The sequence below is a fragment of the Strongylocentrotus purpuratus genome, unplaced genomic scaffold, assembly GCF_000002235.5.
Source record: "Strongylocentrotus purpuratus isolate Spur 01 unplaced genomic scaffold, Spur_5.0 spur5_contig_844, whole genome shotgun sequence".
Classification (NCBI taxonomy): Eukaryota; Metazoa; Echinodermata; class Echinoidea; order Camarodonta; family Strongylocentrotidae; genus Strongylocentrotus; species Strongylocentrotus purpuratus.
The window spans coordinates 1,337,151-1,351,800 of NW_022145551.1; the positions used below are offsets into that span (position 1 = coordinate 1,337,151).

The following is a 14,650-nucleotide window of genomic DNA, read 5'->3' on the forward strand; positions in this document are numbered from 1 at the left end:
ATTCAGTTATGACGAGGTAGTGGCTTCTAAGTAATATATTAAGCTATCATCACTGTCATAATAAGATGAAGTGGGTAATGTTTGTAAGTAATATACAACGCTGTCAACTAGGCCTGAGTCATGTCGGGATTTTCATAAACCAGGTCGTGGCGGCCTTGCACGGATCGGGACCCGGTGTCCCGAAATCAGCTCGCAGGATTTGTCACTTGCCTCTATAAAAAGCGCATATCATCAGTATCCCTTAAAAGTGACCTTTTCTTTCAGTTAAATAAATCATCACATGCATACCTCGGCACAGATCGGTATATTCTTCCATTTGACATTATTTTCATCCATGATTGGCGATGTTTAGTGCCATTATCGTGCCTCTAAAAGTAAAAAAACTGGAGCGAAAATAGAAAGACAACAATCGAGCCGCCATTTTGATTCATGCAGGTTGAATAAATCGGGTCAAAAAATATGAATGTTAGAATAATAAAACGGCTATCTAAAAAATTCTTCTTTAAAGCATACCAATCAAATAATTTGTTAAAGACAAAATAAATATTTATCTCTTATTTTAAACATCGCATGCTTTTTTTTTTAAACTGAAAATTACTTGGTAATCACAAGAAGTTTCGATACAGAATGCTGTTGCAAGGCAAGTTCAGACTAGTCACGGAAAAATGCGCAGTGCAACTCGTTAGCTGTAATGCGTGCCAGACCGAACCCAAACAAATATACTTGATCGTAACAAGAAATCATTCAGAACTACGAGAGCACAATTGGAAAGACAACTACTGCTCAAAATTACCATAATCAGATACATTACTTGGACAAAGAATTCAATAATCGCCCAAGAAATGCCACAGAAATTGTGATAATCGAGGAGTAACTGGGTACATTTTTATCGCAAGGGGCCTGCTGCAAATACTTGAATCCTTTGTTATACTGCTTTTACCGTAGAGGGCGGTATTTGGTTTCTAGCCTCGTTTTCAATTTAAACACGTGTAATTCGGAGCAGCAGGGCCATTCCAATAATAATTGTACCTATAGTAACTCCTTAAATATCACTATTTCTGTGGCTTTCCTTGGACAACTATTGTATTCTTCCTCCAAGTTATGTATCTGCTTACGATAATTTTGAGTAGTTGTCTTTCCAATTGTGCTCTCGTAGTTTTTAATGATTTTTTGTTCTCGCTACGATCACGTATTTGTTTGGGTTCGTTTGGCACCATTACAGCCAATGAAGTGCAGTGCACAGCGCATTCTTTCTGTGACTAGTCTGATCGAACAGCTATCAGTATCAAAACTTGTTGTGATTACTAAGTAATTTTCAGCTTTTAAAAGAAACATATTACATATTTCATTTTTTTTCCGGAGCCTCGGTTTCCAAAAAACGATACCGGGACCCAACGGCGACGGTCAGGATTCGGTGTGACCGACCGTACCGACTCAGGCCTACTATCAACGCTAACGAAACTACACGGTGATGAAAAGAAAATGGAAATGAGGTAAAGGGCATGAACAGCTGTATGAGAGAGAAACGATTTGAAGATCTAAGAATAACAAATGGAGCCTTTTTCATATTCAAATTTTTGACCAGTGGTTTCATTTTTTTTCAGTGCCATCAAGTCCTACAATATTGAATGTGTTTCCCAGCTCCGACGGTCAATCTTTCCTTCTCAACTGGAGTCCCCCAGTACCATCAGACAACGTCTTTGGATACAAGATCCTGTATTCACCGTCGAAAGAGGATGATGGGGAGACGGAGTTATTTGCTGCCCCCATGGACACATCCAGGGCAGTTCTTAATCTCGTGCCCGGGGTTCCTTATACTTTCTCATTGTCTTCACTGGTTCAGAATCAGAGCGGTGATGTCTTCTTGGAGAGCGAACCCCTCGTCCGCACTTTCACATTAGGTAAGTACAATTTTTACATTATTTTCAACTTGACCCAATGAAACCGGGGGGGGGGGGGGGGGGGGGTTCAAAGCACCTCCCCCCCCCCAGGCTAGGTAGGTTTAAGCCTCATCTAGATTTATATACAGTTACCAGCTAATTATGTGGTTTTACATCTGTGCGAGAAAAAAAAAAATCATAATTTCAAAAATTATGTGTGACGGGTGCGCCTTTTGTGCCACTACATTTCTTAAGCTATCTTGGTCCTACATGTATCTCACTTTGTATACGGTAAGTGCTATTAACTTAAATACAGTGATCAGATAAACTTACCCCCCCCCCCCCCCCCCCTTAGGCTAGATAGGTTTAAGCCTCATCGATCTAGATGTATATGCAGTTACCAGCTGATTATGTGGTTTTACATCTGTGCTAGAAATAAAAAAATCATAATTTCAAAAATTATGTGTGACGGGTGCGCCTTTCGTGCCACTACATTTCTTAAGCTATCTTAGTCCTACATGTATCTCACTTTGTATAAGTGCTATTAACTTGAATACAGTGATCAGATATACTAACTTCTTTATGTTGTCAAGAATGTATCAGGGTTGCCACAGTCGTGGTAAAACCTGGGGGTGTTTCACAAAGATTCTAAGTCAACTTAACTCCAAGTTGGACTTAAAAATTATGGAGAGCCATTTGTTGCCTTAAAATCAAATATATTCAAAAGCAAAAATTCAAGTATTTTAGGCTTTTCATAAATTCTTCATCAAGAACATGAAATCTCCCATGATAATAAAAAATATGAATGATTTGAATCAACATTTTATGCCTTTTTGAAATAACTTTTACAAAATATTTTCAAAGATGCTAACGGCTTTTCATAATTGTTAAGTCCAACTTAGAGATAACTTCAATTAAGGGTCTTTGTAAAACTCCCTCCTGGAAAGTCATGGAAATTGACCTCTCCTAGAAGGTCATGAAACATGTTACAAACAAATCTCCCAGTCATGGAAAATCATGGACATTGTAATAGGGGAAGTAGGGGCTATCACACGCATGCATATCACTGTGTGATATTTGTACGCTGCTTGGATGCCACAACCCGTACTTAACTGGTAGTTATCTTGTCCTGGAAAAGGGCAAAAATGGGTTATGGGCCTTGGTTCTCAAACTGCCCATGGTAGAAAATAGCTTTCACTCGCCCTTACTTTGGTATAATTATCTTTGTTTCTTCTATGCAGATACCACACCAGGCCAAACCTACGTACTCTCCAGGACCAACAGCTCCATTGAGTATATCTGGACACAACTTAACCTTGCCCAGCCATCTTACTTCATATTGACTTTGACTTCAAATGGTGAACAGGTTGGGGATGTGGTGAAGGTATCTGGCTCCTCTCGGCCCAGCGCCTGGTTCGACGGATTACAGTCTGGGACGGCGTATGAACTGACTGTAAATCACTACAGCTTGTTCGTGCTAGGAACTCCTCAATCACTGATTGGAACAAACAGTGTTATCACAACAACAAGTAAGCAGCAAAGTACATTTATATCATGTTAGTGTTCCGGGAAGGCTGTCTCATTGAGGCCTGTACGTCATCCCTGTACACCAACACATGTAAAAAGTGTACGGTAGTTCATCATCACCAGACATTTAATGCGTGTATCATGAAACAGGAAAAAGGGTATCAAATTCACTGGAGATCAGAAGACACATGGAAAGGGTAGGAATTTTTATAGCCCCGGTCAGGAGCAGAGGGTCAGACAGGATTTTTTTAATCCTTAGGAAATACACAATAAAAAGTAAGATAATAGCGGGAGTAAGAAGAAGCAATCCTCAAATAGAGTGTACAATACCATGCAAGATACAAAATCCCTGGTGAGGGACTAAACAACTGGGGATATTAAACAGGTTTCCATGTATGGGGTATCAAAACTACTTTAGACTTTGATCCTCATTTAGTATGGTTTTCAGAAATTGATTTTACGTGGATGATGTACATGTGCTTATTGTGACCTACTCTCCCTTCGAGTCGAGTGCATGCATGTACTTCATGGTAGTGATAAGTGTGCATTATGTTCATTTTCAAAGCTTGATGCATTTTTGTGTTTGTCATATACATCATTTGTGCTCAGTAATGTTTAGCCCTTATTGAGGTACCGCATGGATTAGCAATATCCTTTGTTCTTTTGTAGACCCAAACCGCCCAGGACCTGTCACCGTCATCACTGTGGAGCAAGTGTCACTTATCGTGGGTTTCGAAGAACCTCCTCTTGCCACCAATTTTGATAGCTACGAGGTTTCCTTCAGCCAAGACGGGAGCAACATCGAGGTGTCCGCTGGGTCTGCCGGTGTCAATGACACCATGTTCAGGGTTGAAGGTCTTAACCCAGATACGTTGTATACCATCTATGTGAGGACTGTGAGTGGGACTGGGCCATCACGAAGTGTCAGTGAACCATCCACGGTTCAAGAAGCCACATCATGTAAGTCAAGATTCAAGATTCAAGATTCAAGATAATTTATTGTCATGTAACAGATACATACATTTGTTTTCAGACATTTGAAGGTGCATAATGATACATGTACATGTACATCAAGTCATAATTCATATTTCATTCCCTCACCATTCGTTAAGGATCAAATCAGCTGTATCGTTTGTCTGAATTGTGAGTAATTTATTGAATTGTAAAAATTGTAAAATTTGTGAAACGGTAGAGGTATTGTTGTCTAGTGGATAAGATTCCGGACTGTGAACCACCAGGCACAGGGTTCAATTTCCTTTTGCAGCACTAATGTCCTTTGGCAAGCCATTAATCTACATTTGCCACAGTCCATCCAGGTGAAGTAAATTGGCAGGAATTAATGGCTTAAAATGCTTGAGTGCTGGAATGGCAGCCGTGCTAAAGCCAAGGTAATGGTAATGGAGTGGCAATGTGCCAGATGTGAGCGCTATACAATACTCCACTTTTATTATTTTTGTTATTATTATCAAACTTCGAGTTAGTTTCAGACCCCTGTTAGTGTAATTGCATGCATAATGTAAATCTGAAGAATCGCTATTAGAAGGAATTTTTTTTCTCACTCCATGCTTTGACCTTGCACGATCAATCGCATCACCAATGCAGTATGTAACTCAATCGAGTACCGAAGTGTGACGTCATACTGGCCAAGTTGTCTGGGTTGCAGGTTCTAAATAACTTTGTGCTAAACAATGGTGTGGTTATCACACCCAAGCCTTACACTGAATTTGCCCTGCTCCAGCCCGTTGCTTAAAAGAATTTGCGGTGAATCTCATGCGTAGGCTCTGTGATTAGAACCAGTGACCTGGACAATGAGCCAATATGACGTTTGGTGCTCAATATACCCATCGATAATACCGTGACACGCATGAGATGCGCAGGTCATTGATCAGATTTTCCCTATCCATTTAATCTTACAGCTACATTGGAGCTCGGTCAGATCATTGTTCAAACTGTGGACACCACTTCGATCACATTTACATATGGAGTGAACAACAGCTTGGCAGGAGAGGTCTCCTTCCTACCCACACGATCTCCAAGCGATGGCACCATACGTCACATTGCTGCAGAGCGACGTGTCTTCCTCACCGGTCTTATACCTGGAAAGAGCTACACACTTACTCTTAATGTTGTTGGAGGTGATGATACTGTGTACACGGAATCTACAAGGACAGGTATGTATTGCGCCCTATTGGGCCAAAATGTTTGAGTTAATGTCCTTCGATCTGGCTCCAAACAGACGATATATATACTTATTTGAACATGAAATGGAGAACAACAAATTAATGAGATCTGAAGTTCTGTTTAATATGAAAGCTTTATATGCATGTTGCTTTCAAATTCAATTTCAATTTAGTGTCCAATATTGGAAATTTGTATTGCTCACATTTTACAAACGTACACAGAATCAAAATAAGTTTACATACATAATTTATCATATACATTGACATAGAAATTCTTCAGAATATTGTGTTATACAGAAGTTCTCTTACATTATTATAAAACAAAATAAGTGAATTTATTTAAAGTATTCGAGTGAACGGGAGTCGAAATATGAAATGAAATATAAGCATAGCATTAATCAGCTTTGCCTCTATAACAATTTTGCATTTCACTCAAATTAATTATTCAAGGCAGGAAGGGGTTACTCTTATTCATGAATGGCACTATGTAGTGCAACACGAATGGACTTGTGGATTTTCGATTGACTTTGGCACTTTATGCTCATGTACAGTTTGTAATTAAGAGATTTTTGATCAAAGGATAAAGTACATGTAAAATGTCACTGAAAAATGACACTAAACTGCTATAGGTTAACTGGTATAAGAACATAACAGGTTGCTTGATAGGCATCATATTTACTTATGAAGTACACACGACAAGCTGCTTCTAAAACCTCCTTACTCAAGAACAAAATTAACTCTTAGAGATTGCGCTTTGAGTTGTGCTGCTCCAAAGCTTTGGAATTAAACCTATCTGGTATCATTAGACATATTAAAGAAATGTTGCATTCGTTGCCATCTTCTTGAAGATGTACTTGTTTTTTAGAAGCTCCAGATTAGGTTTTGGTTGTGTGTGATTACTTTTTGTTAGTTGTCATCCTAGCCTAGTAGAGTTATATTTGTATAGTATGTTATTTTTAATATTATTATTTCCACTTACAGTGCCTTTACAGCCCCCATTTGTCACTTTGGTGGCAAGGTATGTTGATGCTACACTGACTTGGGGTGTTCCCACAGGCAGCATCGTAAATGGTTACGAGGTCAGTGTAGACGGTGCTATGTATAAGGATGTACCTGGAGACACAAGAAGTTTGGTCATCGAAGGACTGAAGCCTGCTACCAGCTATGAGGTGCAAGTACGCTCCGTCAGTGAGGATTTGAATGCGAGACGTACCAGTAGTCCTTCAACCAGATCAACTACTACACGTAAGATTCTAAATACAGTCAAACCTGCTTTAGTGACCACCTGTATAGAAAGACCACCTGTCTACAGAGACCAACTTTTGTTTTGTTTCCCTTGAAACCTGTACTGAAGGAACCTGTACATAAAGACCACTTTTCTTGTCTCCTTTGCATGGTCTTTATAGACATGTTTCACTGTATATATCATATTGATTATAATGATAATAATCAGGATTTATATAGCGCTTCAAACGTTACACAAGGGAATCAGATTCATTCACGCATGCACAATGACCTTTGCATTTCAAGTAAAGTGCTCAAACCACTTGACAATGACACCTTAGTTAGTACCTTAGCTACATATAGGTCAGTACAAAAAAACTGGATGAACAGATTATTATGTACCTATTGCATTTCTCAGTTTAATGATCCTGGCCTATATCATCACAAATATTTCATATTAAATGGGTAGAATTTCCCTTTTTAATGATGTATGATCATGTTTGTTACTGGGTTTGTGAGTTTTGGTTTTGACCTAAGGCGTAATACAGGTTTGTTCTGTAATTGCATCTAGATATGTTAATTTGATAAGATGTTAGTGGAGACAGTTAGGTTCCTCTTCTAAGAAACACACCATATACTCCAAAGCAATTTGGAATTTCTAGGATTGTCCTCTGAAGTGGATGAATAGTTTGCTAAAAACATATTTTGCTAAGACAGGTATGGATTTTGAAACAATTTTATTGCAGGACACTCTTATGAAGGAGAAATCAAGAAACATAACAGACTCCCATTTTTACAGGAAAATTATGAACTTGGGATATGGTAGTAATTTAATCAAGCTACTTAATCAATCATTATTGTACTTGTATCTGAAACAGTAAATGAATCTTGTTCATATAATCATATAAATCAGCAATTTAGTTCCATTTGTTTTGTCGCTTGGGTTGTGACATACATCTTGGTTTTGACCTAAGGGATCAAACATGTACTTATTCTCATATTCATACTCAGTATTTTATTGCATTGCTCTGTAATTTTGCTCTGTGATTGTGCTTAACTATCATAATACTCATCTTGCTTTATCCAGAGACTGCTTTGTGCTGTACAATCCGTGAGTCGGTGACATCGACTACAGTGGATGTTTACTTTGGGGAGCTGGATGGTGAAGTAGTGGCATACGTTGCCACACTGGAAGACTCAGAGGGCCCTGTAATTAATGATGAACTGTTGAATTCTCCTGTGGCATCTTTTGATAATCTCGATCCCTCTGAAGTACATACCTTGAGTATCAACTCATTAATTCCTCCATTTGAATCTCTTTCAAGGACATTCAGAACAAGTAAGCAAGCATTGAATATTGATGTCATTCTACAAGTATACGCACATGGGCAGGTCCACAGTATTTACATGTATAATAATTATATAACATTGAATGGCCTTGAGTGGGATTCAAGGGTTTATCCCACGAGCTGATAAGCATATATTTACACAATTTAGCACGATGGGTGAAATATTCTCAAAGAGAGTGCAATATACTTTTGTATCTCATGAAAGAAAAGCCATTCAGTATTACTATTATAAATTGTATGGTATATCTGCTACCTCATTTTTCTTTTATACGTCCGTAGGCTTATTTTCTTCTAATTTAATTAACTTCATAGCATATAAAAAAAAGGAAAGAAAATATTTTTGTTCTCACTGAATAATAATAATAATAAAGACATTTATAACGCACAAACATATCCACCCAGAGGGTGCTCAAGGCGCTTACAATGAGTTACATAATATACATAGATATAATTTTGCTTAAATTACATTACACATGGTTATAAAAAAGAAGAAGATGATATTAGTTAAAGTTGGCCATTAGATAAGTTTTCAGGCTGGCCTTGAAACTATCTACTGATTTGCGGTCCTTAAGTGTGTTAGGGAGACTGTTCCACAATCGGGGAGCTGCTGAGGCAAATGCTCGATCTCCCCATGATCGTCTGGTCTTAGGGATGATCAGAGTTGATGTATTGGCAGAACGCAGACCAGAACGACCAGGCTTGCGAAGGTTGAGTAGAGAAGAGATGTACTGTGGCGAGGAGAACTTCAAGGCACGGTATGTGATCAGAAGGATTTTGTAGGTGAGACGATGTTCAACAGGAAGCCAATGCAGGGATTTAAGGACTGGAGTGATGTGGGCGAACTTGCGTGTATATGTCACTAGACGGGCAGCAGCATTCTGAACAAGCTGGAGCCTCTTAACTTGAGACATAGGGATGCCATAGAGTAAAGAGTTACAACAATCGATGCGGGATGTAACAAATGCATGCACAAGCTGCTCAGCTGCCTTTGTGGTGAGATACTTGCGAATAGCACGAAGATTGCGGAGACTGTGGATCGCAAGTTTAACACTTGATGATACTTGCGACTCCATGGTCATATTGGGGTCAAAAATAACTCCAAGATTTCGAACTTTCTTCACTGGAGTAATTGATGACGAACCAATATTCAGATTGGGGGTTACCGACTTGGCGAGTTGCTGCTTGGAACCCAGCATAACAAACTGAGATTTGTTGGCATTGAGCTTCAAGTAATTCTCCTTCATCCTGAAGCATATTTTAAGGGCTACGCTCATATATCCATTGTTTTAGCTTTTGTTTAATCATACATATATTTATGGTTTTACATGTTTATGCACACTAAAACATGAGATATGGAAAAATACTGCACAGTCATTCAGGTACTTTACATGTATATGGTTTTTAAATTGCATGACCATCCTGGTACTTTTACATAAAGAGTAAAATACACAGATATCTGTGCACTTGTGAATTGTAAGAATGTATGTTTATACTTTGTTCATGAGTTTTTACTTTTCTTGCTTATTTAGAATATTGATTTCACTAAAATCAAAGACATATATGCAACATTCACCCCTCTCCCTCCCCCCACCAAAAAAAAAAAAAAAGGAAGTGTTACCACCAGATCGTATGATGACTTTCTTTCAGATCCACCATCGCCTGGTGACATCACTATACAGGAAATTACTTCCACATCTATCAGGGTATCATGGGATAGAGCTGCTGATGATCTCACCACAGTCACTGGCTATGTGCTCAGCTACGTTGATGCATCAGGACTTGAGACAGAAACTGTCTCAAAGCCTTGTGACCCGAATGAATATACCTTGACGGGCCTGAACCCAGACTCCTACTATAAGATTATCGTCAAAACTCAACTGATGGAGGCAGGGGTTTTCCCAGAGCAAGAGGGGGATGATGATAGCTCTGTACAGTTCAATACAGGTAAGTATGACAGGACACTGGAACAGAAACTACAGTCAAACCTGCTTTAGTGACCACCTGTCTATAAAGACCACATTTTGTTGTTTCCCTTGAATATTGTTTCTCATTTAAACCTGTACTGAAAGAACCTGTCCATAAAGAACACCTGCCTATAGAGACAACTTTTCATGTTTATCTTGATTGGTCTTTATATACAGGTTACACTGTATTACTCAATTACGTGAATGAAAATTAATGTGACCTAAAGATTACTTTCCATTTAGTCTTTTGCATTTCTGTTTCCCATCATGACAGGACACTGAAACAGAAACTCCAGTCAAACCTGCTTTAGTGACCACCTGTTTCCCTTGAATATTGTTTCTCTTTTAAACCTGTACGGAAGGAACCTGTGCATAAAGAACACCTGGCCATAGAGACAACTTTTCATGTTTCTCTTGATCGATCTTTATATACAGGTTACACTGTATTACTCAAGTTCGTGCATGAAAATTAATGTGACCTAAAGATTACTTTCCATTTAGTCTTTTGCATTTCTGTTTTTCATCGAAATTGGTTAAATTAAAAATGAAAATAAATGGATGATTAAATAAAACATTTGTCACTCTATGCCTCTACTCTATACAAAAGTACAGTTACACCTGTCTATAGCGGCCACCTCTATCCATGTCACCTGTGTTTAGTGGTCACCTATATTGTTTCTCTTTAGAAAGAAATGTGTGTTGTGGAACCTGTCTAGAGAGGAAACTTGTCTACAATGCCCAGTTTTCCTGTTTCCATTGGGTGGCTTTATAGACTTTGACTTTGATAGAGTTTGACGGTAACATAATATTACGTCCCTCCCTTCAACTAATATGGATCAAACAATCATGTAGAGGTGCCGTGGTTAAGTCGCCGGACTGTCGATCACAAGGTCTGCGGTTTGAGACCATCGCGGCACTAATGTCCTTTGGCAAGACATTGATCTACATTTGCCACTCTCAACCCAGGTGATGTAAATGGGTATCTGGAATTAATCCTTTGAAATGCTAGAGCACAGCTTTAGCCGGGTTACTAATCTCCCAGTTTGGAAGCGCTTTGTGAGTATCATTATTATTATTATTATTATCTTTGACTTCTCCCCATAGAACCTGTCCCCGAAGACACAATAGTGGTTCAGAGGAGAACTACAACCACACTGGGCATTGTATGGAATGCTGAGGGTCTGAGTGGTCAGCTGATACGTTACAGACGCGTTGACTCAGATGATGTTGAACAGTCGGTGCCAGCGAGCGGGAATACTGCAACTCTCGGTAACTTGCTGCCCGGAACACTCTACTCTTTCCAACTAAGCATTAGTGGCTTCACTGTTGCAAGTGGAATAGGAAGAACAGGTTGGTTGCAGGGTTCAAGCCCCGGCATGGCTCTTATGTCAGTGAGCCAGGCATTTTTATCTACATTGCTCCTCTTTAGGTAATAAATGGGTACCCAGTAGGATCCGAAGGTCAAATTTTAGTAGCATGTGTGACCCAAAATAGTGGGGAACTAGCTGAGATGCTCCCCAGGGAGTGGGGAATGTTAACTGTATAATCCTTGAATCCATTGACTGAGGTAATGACTGTAAGCTCTGTAGTCAGGGTCCCCAGGGTCATGGAAAAAACTGTAACGTCATGGGGAAAAAATATTCTAGAAAGTCATGGAAATTTAGGAAAAAAATCTCCCAAAGTCATGGAAAGTTGTAGAAATTGATCGTGGGTGTGAGCTGTGTGTGGCCAAGGCAGCTTTCCAGTTTGAACTGACAACAGGCGTGTTATAACTATAAGTCTTGGATGCTGTCAAGCCATTCCAATATGGTACTTAACTTGACATGGAAAAGGCAAAAATGGTTTATGGAAAGTCATGGAATTTGGGTTTCAAATTTCAGTGGGAAGAAATTAATGTATATTTGCCTCTCTCGAGCCAGGTGAGGTGATTGGTAACCTGGCAGGACTTATTAATATTTCGTCAATATCTCAGCTTGACCAATACTGTCTTTTATTTATATTATTATCATTATCATTATTATTATTATTTATATTATTATTATTATTATTTCTTTTTAGTTCCCAGACAACCAGGGACACTCTCACTGACAGAGACAACTTCAACAGAGCTGTTCATCGAATGGCCGCAGGAGACTGGAAATGCAGATTTCTACCGCATAACCGTTTCCCCTCTTAACATGGCCGACTGCCCTGAGAAGACAGAGCAGACCACTGATCTACGATCTGTGACGTTGAACCGACTCTTCCCTCAAACAACATACTTGGTGACGGTCAGAGCGGTGGCCGGTATCAGTCAGGATCAGACCGAGAGCACTGCCCAGTCCAATACTTTTACAACAGGTATGTTTTCATTTTCATTTCATGTTCATTATTTGCTTACAATTTAAATGCAACTATAAATATATAATAAAGCTAAGGTTACAAGATTGAAGTTATCTTGATATGAAAGGTACCGGGTAATGCAAAGTTTTTGGAAATTTTGAAAATTGGATGAATAGTAATTCTTTAAAATTTGATATATTTGGATGCCCTTGAGGATGTATTATAAGCACTAGAAAATTTAGCCCCTAAAACACATCTGCTTTCGAGAAATTGAATAATAAAAAATTTACCGGTGCTCCAGGTAAATTTCAAATAGCGCCTAAGGCCATTCCATGGTGGCTGCGATCATGAAAATCTCAGAATATGCAAGTAGCAAATCGGTCGATTGTAGTCAAGAAACATTGTTTTAAAGGTATTAAAAGTAATATCAGTCTTGAGAAGGCGCTATACAACACAAAGAGTTTATTATGTACAGTTTCATCACTTTAGACTTGATTTCAACCGTGACAAAGATCATTGAATATTGTAAAATGTCATTATGCTTCTAATATGTACATTTGAACCAAATTCATGACCCCATACCAAAACTTTGTAGTACCTTTAACAAAATACAAAACATTCACACAAACAAGGAAACCTCACTCCAAATAATAAGTGTAGGTGTGCTGAAAATGAGGTGTATTCCTGCCCTTTGATGGACAATATTCCTGACGAAAATTTACAAGAGATATATAAATGAAGATATTCTTGGCATGATGCGATGCCTTTTAGCTGACATGGGCGGAGCCATTTTCTTGAAAATGTGACATACCAGTTGAAGTTGTACATATGTATCATGCACCAAGCTTTACTTTTTAATGAAAAGATAGCAAATTATATCTGGTTAAAAATATATGACAGGGGAACAATTGTAACTAATTAATTTAGAATACTTAAATATAGCAGTTAACAAATTTATTTCATATATGAGCAACCTTCCCTCTACAAGAGCACACACTTATTTATCCAATTTGCGTTCTGGCAATCATAGTACAAAGGACAATAGCAGGTGAATGAAATGCTCCGTCACCACACACACCTAGTATTAGGAGGCATCCATAAATTTGAATACATTTACTTGATACACGACTTCACATAGTACGTCACGTTATCAAGGAAAAGGCGATACCCATGTCATGCTGAGAAGCTGTACATTATTCTTGCTTTTTGCCTCCCTCACACACTTTGGTGGGGAATCTTGTAGATTAATGGGCAAGGATATAATATATCTCTCAGGATAAGTAAAGTCATTTCTTGGGTTGAGGTTTCCTTTAAGTTATATTTCAGAGATGCAATACCTTCAGGGAGAGAAGCTAGAATGACTACAAAAGTTTTGCAATTAAATAACAACAAAATGAAAAAATGCAATCTTGTTAAAACAGTCGTTCCCCCCACGTCCCTTTCCCCTTTCTGAAACAGGATTATAGTATTAGATAGAGAGCTCAGCAAAACCCAATATCTTTACAACAGGTATGTGTACGGTCGTAAAGACTGCTTGCTCCTGCATGCAACATTTGTTCTGCATCAATATCCAATACCAACCGAATTCTAAACTTCAACCTTGGACCCAACGCTTTACCTTTAATACCTTATCCTAAACTATTAGTGTCTCAAAAAAAATATGCATGGTTATGAGCTAAGTAACCAACATTATTTTCAAAAAACAATGATTCCACCTCTGTTGCTGCTGCAATGTTATTTTTTGTTTGTTGAAATAAATCTTTATTCAGATAAAATCACGGATTACATCCTAGTACATAAATATTCATAACAAAGCACTTAATCACATGTTTAAATGAGATCAAATCAAATAATATATCTCAATTTACTTGATTGTAAATCAGTAATTGTCTTCTTCCACTTGGTAATATTCAAATCTGTTGTCTTAGTTTTATTTCCCTCTACTTCTATTTTGTATTTCAACGTTAAAGGCAATGTTATCATGCAACAAAATGGACACAATGTGTGCAGACATTTCTGCCCTTTCTTTTCATGCCTCTGTTATATTTTTAGGGCTCTGAATCAAACAATACTTAGCCCAAGTAGAAATGTGGAAATGCTAAGTCTTGAAAGGTGTACATGGCTACTAAAACTTGAATCAGGGCAATCACCAATCAACAGCAGGGCAATCCATCTAATGTTATTTTCTCATGTTATCATGTATA

At 38.4% G+C, this 14,650-nt stretch overlaps 1 protein-coding gene across 1 annotated transcript in view; it reads left to right on the top strand.

Annotated features, from left to right (window-relative positions):
- The first annotated feature begins 3,434 nt into the window (after window positions 1-3,434).
- LOC100893781 (tenascin-X) overlaps window positions 3,435-14,650 on the top strand; it is a 61,758-nt gene continuing 50,542 nt past the window's right edge. The window contains exons 1-8 of the mRNA XM_030990406.1: window positions 3,435-3,471; window positions 4,077-4,367; window positions 5,324-5,578; window positions 6,569-6,832; window positions 7,899-8,150; window positions 9,808-10,104; window positions 11,229-11,474; window positions 12,183-12,464. Of these exons, the coding sequence (XP_030846266.1) occupies window positions 3,435-3,471; window positions 4,077-4,367; window positions 5,324-5,578; window positions 6,569-6,832; window positions 7,899-8,150; window positions 9,808-10,104; window positions 11,229-11,474; window positions 12,183-12,464 (1,924 nt within the window). The remainder of the gene's footprint in view (window positions 3,472-4,076; window positions 4,368-5,323; window positions 5,579-6,568; window positions 6,833-7,898; window positions 8,151-9,807; window positions 10,105-11,228; window positions 11,475-12,182; window positions 12,465-14,650) is intronic.